Genomic DNA, 5,819 nt, shown 5'->3' on the forward strand with positions numbered 1-5,819 from the left:
GGTTCAAGAGTGTAAATTATTTCCACTCCGATCCTAACCTACTTTTATTCAAGTTTAAGTCTTTAGGCTTGGTCCATTAATTGTTAAATAATACAAAACTATTGGCTTAAATGGGCTAGCATCCTGTCCTGTGGCAGAAGGCCATGTTGAGGCGAGTCACGTTCGAAATGGCGTGAGACTGGGTAGGCCGAGTCATATTTGAAGTGGCGTGAGGCCGGATGGGCCGAGTCACAATTGTGATCCGGGGGCGTTGTATCTGTACGCTTTAAGTTAATTGGTTGCGTATTTCTAACAGCTCGAGCTTTTGGGATTAATGGTTAGCGCCAACGATCCGACAAGTGGCATCCGAGACAGAGCTCATGGGTTCAATTTTCGCATGCTGCAAATATGTCCAGATGCTGGAGGGGGAATTATTGGCTTAAATGGGCCAGCATCCTGTCCTGTAGCAGGAGGCCATGCGAGCTTTTGGGATTAATGGTTAGCGCCAACGATCCGACAGAAACAATCATTATTTTCTAAAAACTTAAACTAATAGAGAACGATGTTTAAAATATAAAATCATGTTTGCGCTTGGAACTTTTAACTAAGCGCATGACATGGATTTGAATTAAATGGGAGGAATTAATAATATTAGTAGTCTGACGTGAGTCGAGCTTTTGGAATTAATGGTTAGCACCAACGATCCGACAGAAACAACTATTATTTTTTAAAAACTTAAACTGATAGAGAACGATGTTTAAAATAAAAAATCATGTTCGGGGTCGAATTTACTAGGCGATATGAATTTGAATTAAATGAGAGAAATTAATAATATTAGGAGTCTGACGTGATTAGAACTCAGGAACCCCTACTCTAATACTATATTAAATAATACGAAATAACCGTTATTTTCTAAAAACTTAATTAAGCTGATAGCGATGTTTAAATATTTTTTTATTTAATATTAATAAATATGAAGTTAATTGAACCATTAACCTACCATTCTATGGTTCAGTACTAAGATGACTGGTTTTATTAGGTTTAAATACATAAACATTTTGTTTGGCTTATTTTTTTGATTCATTTAAAAAGTTTATAATATTTGGCGCACAAGGAGTATGATCAAAGTATTTAAATATTTGACTATCAAGTTATTTTTCAGAAAAATAAAGATAATTTTATAAGTGAAATATTAAACTCCTGACACCTAATCATACAAAATAGAGATGTCAACGGGTCGGATTCGGAGCGGATTTTTAAAATCCGAACCCGTACCCGACTCCAAACCCGAAACCTGAACCCGAACCCGAACCCGACGGATTTTAAAAATCCATATCCAAACCCGAACCCGACCAAAAATCCGAAACCCGAACCCGAACCCAAACCCAACAATTTAAACCCGAAACAATTATTTCTTTTTTCAATATTTCAAAATATATTATATTAAATCTAAATTTTTAAAATACAAATTCAAATATAACATCAAATTTTTTTTATATTTATTATATATAATGCAAGATAAATTCGGGTTCGGGTCGGGTTCGGGTCGGGTACAATCAAAATCCATATCCGAATCCATATCCGTCGGGTTTCTATTTTTAATATCTATATCCGAATCCATATCCATATCTATCGGATATATCCGTTTCATTCGGGTTCGGGTTCGGATAAAATTTCGGATATCCATACCCATTGACATCCCTAATACAAAATGAAAAAAAAAAATTGTATAATTAAATCATCATCAAGATAATTTATTCCGAAATTCAAACAGAATATTAAAGTTAAGGAATTTTTTGACCACAGGTTTATTTGAAAACGATAAATTAAAAAGATTTTAGAATCTAACGGAAGAAAGGTAATTTCATATAGGTCCCTACAAATATAGTGAATTGCAAATAAATTCCTACAAAATTTAACTTTTATATATTGTCTCTATAAAAGTTCTAATGTTTTCAAAAATGTCCCTCTGATTTGTTACCGTTATAGAACTGTTTATATTTTAAGTAAAATATAAATTTTTGCACCACAAATATGTTTTTCCAAAAAAGCATAATAGTATAATATAAGAGGGGCAAAAATGCCAACTTATCTTATAAACTAATCAAGCTTAAGTATTTAACCTATGATTAAATAAAATTTTCTAACGGATTCTAACAGAACGGAGATATTTGAAAATATTAGGGTTTTTGTAGAACAACATATAAAAGTTAAATTTTGTAGAAATATATTTGCAACTCACTATATTTGTAGTGACCTGTATAAGATTAACCCTAGAATTAATTAAAATGTTAGGACCTAAAATTAAAAGAAAAACACCTGAAAAGGTTGGGTAGTGCAATTAACCCACAAAAATTTTCCATCCAATTATTGTTGCCGCTGGGTGGAAATATAGAAGCAAGCGCCTGTTCCTCTTTCGCTCTCAAGAGCGTTCTCATCGGTTACGACCTCTCCGGATCTTATAGTTTCTACTAAGTTTTTCTTTTTTTCTCTTTTAGTTAGCCTACCATAGACCAATAACTCAACTAAAATAAAAAAAACAGTATTTAATTAAGATTTCAAAACTCCAGCACCAACCATATACACATACATACATATGTGTATATATATCTCTGCTACATGTTATGAATTAACTTGTGCAACGTACCCCCTAAAAAAGATTCCTTTGCCATCTAATATTAGATATCTAAAAAAATGTCTTTAGAACACTACTCACGGTGGCTTCTTTCAGTGCAGCTGCTGCTGCTGTATTCAATGGTGGCAACTGCATCAAAAGTTCCGGCGCTCATCGTGTTCGGCGACTCGTCGGTCGATTCGGGGAACAACAACTACATACAAACCGTAGCGAGGAGCAACTTCAGGCCTTACGGCCGCGACTTGGGAGGCGGGTCGCCCACCGGACGCTTCTCCAACGGCCGGCTCACGACCGATTTTCTTTCCGAGGCCCTCGGGCTCCCGCAGCTCGTGCCGGCATACCTCAACCCCAACATGTCGATTGCGGAGTTCGCCTCTGGTGTTTGCTTCGCCTCTGCAGGCACTGGCTATGACAACGCCACTTCCGATGTTCTGGTAAGCAGCCTCAGATATATTACTTTGGTCCTGTTGGACTTCGTTTTTATTTTTGGGTACCGTTTGATTCAAGAACAGGTTATCTTTATTTTTTTTTAAATAAGTATAACTTTTGAATATGCTGAAATTAGTTTAATTTTATATTTGGAGGAGAATCGAAATATTTATTTAGAGGAAAACAAAAAAATATGTTTGGGTGATTAGATTGGTATAACGATCCAGCCAACTAGCAACAACTCGTTAGGCCCAAATAGGGGCCCAAAATGCTTAAGTCCAGTTATTATTATTAGTGTCTAAGTCTCTTATGTGTTGGGGTGTGACAGACTCTTCATTTATATCCAATCCAATGTGTTACACAGCCCAAATTAGCAGACGATGTGAGACTTATTTCATTATTCTTGTCATTTAGATTCTAGCTTGGCTAGTCATCTTATCATTCAGGCTCCGACATTGGCCATCACCTTATCTGTCAAACTCTGGCTCAATCAAGACTCGCCACACATTTCCGGCTGGTGAACCGACTCTGATATCAAATGCAGCAACCTGACCCGCTAACAACAATAACTCGTTGGGTTCAAACATTGGCTCAAAATACTTAAATCCAGTTATTATTACTAATGTCTAAGTCTCTTATATATCCAATCACATCTTCATTCATATTCGATATGGAATTATTGGGGTGTGACAATTGAAATAGTTAATATAAGAGTAAATTATGGTTGAAAAAAATAATTTATTTAAATAATAAGCATCTAAGTATTAGTAAAATAATATTTTAATAAGTTAATAAATTAATTAATTAAAATTACTGTATGAGATGTCGAAGATGACGTTAATTAGTAAATCACTATAAAAAATAAGTCAATATGTTAATATTAATTGATTATTTAATCATTTATATTTTTTAGGTTAAAATATTAATTAGATAAATTAAAATATTAATTATTTAAATAATATAAATATTAATTAATGACTCAATAAGCCTATCAAATAGCTAACTATTTAATTAGATAATTAATTATAAATTATAAATAAATTATATTATTTAAATACTTATTAATTTAATAGTTTAAATAATTAATTAGTTAATTATTAAAAAATTAATTGCATTGATTAGGGTGGGCTGAAAATTAGATAATAAAAATGTATATCATATGTATAATCATTTATTTATATGTAAATATAAATTATATAAATTATGTACATATAAAATATATACGTATTCAAGCTGTTATGGAGCCGAACACGAGTAAATTGACCTCAGCTCGTATTCAACTCGTTTACCAAATAAGCTAAAAAATTCAGATCGTATTCAGCTCATTTGTTAAATGAGCGATTCAATTTCGAGTTCATTTCGAGCCGAACACAAACTGGCTCACGAACAACAAACTGGATTACCACCCCTGATTCTCATACCATACAAAAAATTTTTTTTTTTTTTGGTTGGTCCTAACCGTTGTGAGTTATGCAGTCCGTGATACCACTATGGAAGGAGTTGGAATACTTCAAAGAGTACCGGGAGAAACTGAAGAGCTTCCAAGGCGAAGCCAAAGCACAGGAAACACTAAGCGAGGCTCTCTACGTGATGAGTTTGGGGACCAACGACTTCGTCGAGAACTACTATGTGCTGCCGCACCGGCCGTCGCAGTTCACGGTGGCTGAGTACGAGGACTTCCTGGTCGGAATCGCCGAGGAGTTCGTCCGCAGCATCTACAAGCTGGGGGCCCGCAAAGTCGAGCTCACCGGGCTCCCGCCGATGGGATGCTTGCCGTTGGAACGCGTCAAGATTAATCCCATTCTCAGGGGTTGCTACGAGGAGTACAACAAGGTGGCCTGGGACTTCAACATCAAGCTGCAGAAGTTGGTGGACAATCTCAACCAAAACCTGGCTGGTATCAGGATAGTGTACGGGGATGTGTATGATATTTTGTTTGATGCCGTCCAAAATTCATCTTCTTATGGTACGTGAGTTTCTCCGCTCTCTCAGAATAACACCCAATGTACTCTTCTTTTTTTCGTTCTTATAGTTTTCAAACAGAGCATACAAATTATATTCTTAGATTATAATTTCTTTTTTTTTTCCTATAACTTAAACGTGTTGAAATGCAAATTGATGTGGCAGGGTTTGAGAACGTAGTGGTTGGGTGCTGTGGAACGGGGCTGTTTGAGATGAGCTACATGTGCAACCGGAGGAGCCCATTTACATGCTCAGATGCTAACAAGTATGCATTTTGGGATTCAATGCACCCAACAGAGAGGCTAAATAACATAATAGCCGATAAACTTATGAACACCACACTGCATGTATTTCTCTGAGATGTTTAGTTAATTGCGTGCATGTTATAACCGACATTGCATGTATTTCTCTGAGTCTATCAGTTAATTGCATGCATGATATATGTAACCAATCATTCATGCAATGTTCTTCGTTAAAAATTATAAACAATTGTAAGCTTAAGAAAATTTAAAAAAAAAGTTACATCGATATTTGTTCTTGTATATGAGCTGTTTGCTCAAAGTGGAAGCTAGTGAGAAGACTCATGAATTGGCTTTCTTTGTTGTGGCTCTAATTGTGTGGTGATCGAATCTTAGCTTGTTATGTCATGCCAACGGGAAAGAGCCTCAAGTTTGTACTGTTTTTTTTTTTTGAGAGAAAGGTAGCACGCTATCTGTTTCATTCAGTTAGAAAGTGAATTGAGCTACATGGGTGAGGCAGTATAGGCCTCAAAGGATGGCGGAAAAAAAAAAAAAAAAAAAAAAAAAAAAAAAAA

At 35.2% G+C, this 5,819-nt stretch overlaps 1 protein-coding gene across 1 annotated transcript; it reads left to right on the plus strand.

Annotated features, from left to right (window-relative positions):
- On the plus strand, window positions 2,597-5,589 carry LOC109724669 (GDSL esterase/lipase At2g04570-like). The gene is made up of 3 exons (XM_020253563.1): window positions 2,597-3,048; window positions 4,520-5,009; window positions 5,171-5,589. Exons 1-3 carry the CDS (start codon window positions 2,674-2,676, stop codon window positions 5,362-5,364), a joined length of 1,059 nt encoding a protein of 352 aa, XP_020109152.1. The 5' UTR covers window positions 2,597-2,673; the 3' UTR covers window positions 5,365-5,589.

This window comes from Ananas comosus, linkage group 19 (assembly GCF_001540865.1).
Source record: "Ananas comosus cultivar F153 linkage group 19, ASM154086v1, whole genome shotgun sequence".
NCBI lineage: Eukaryota > Viridiplantae > Streptophyta > Magnoliopsida > Poales > Bromeliaceae > Ananas > Ananas comosus.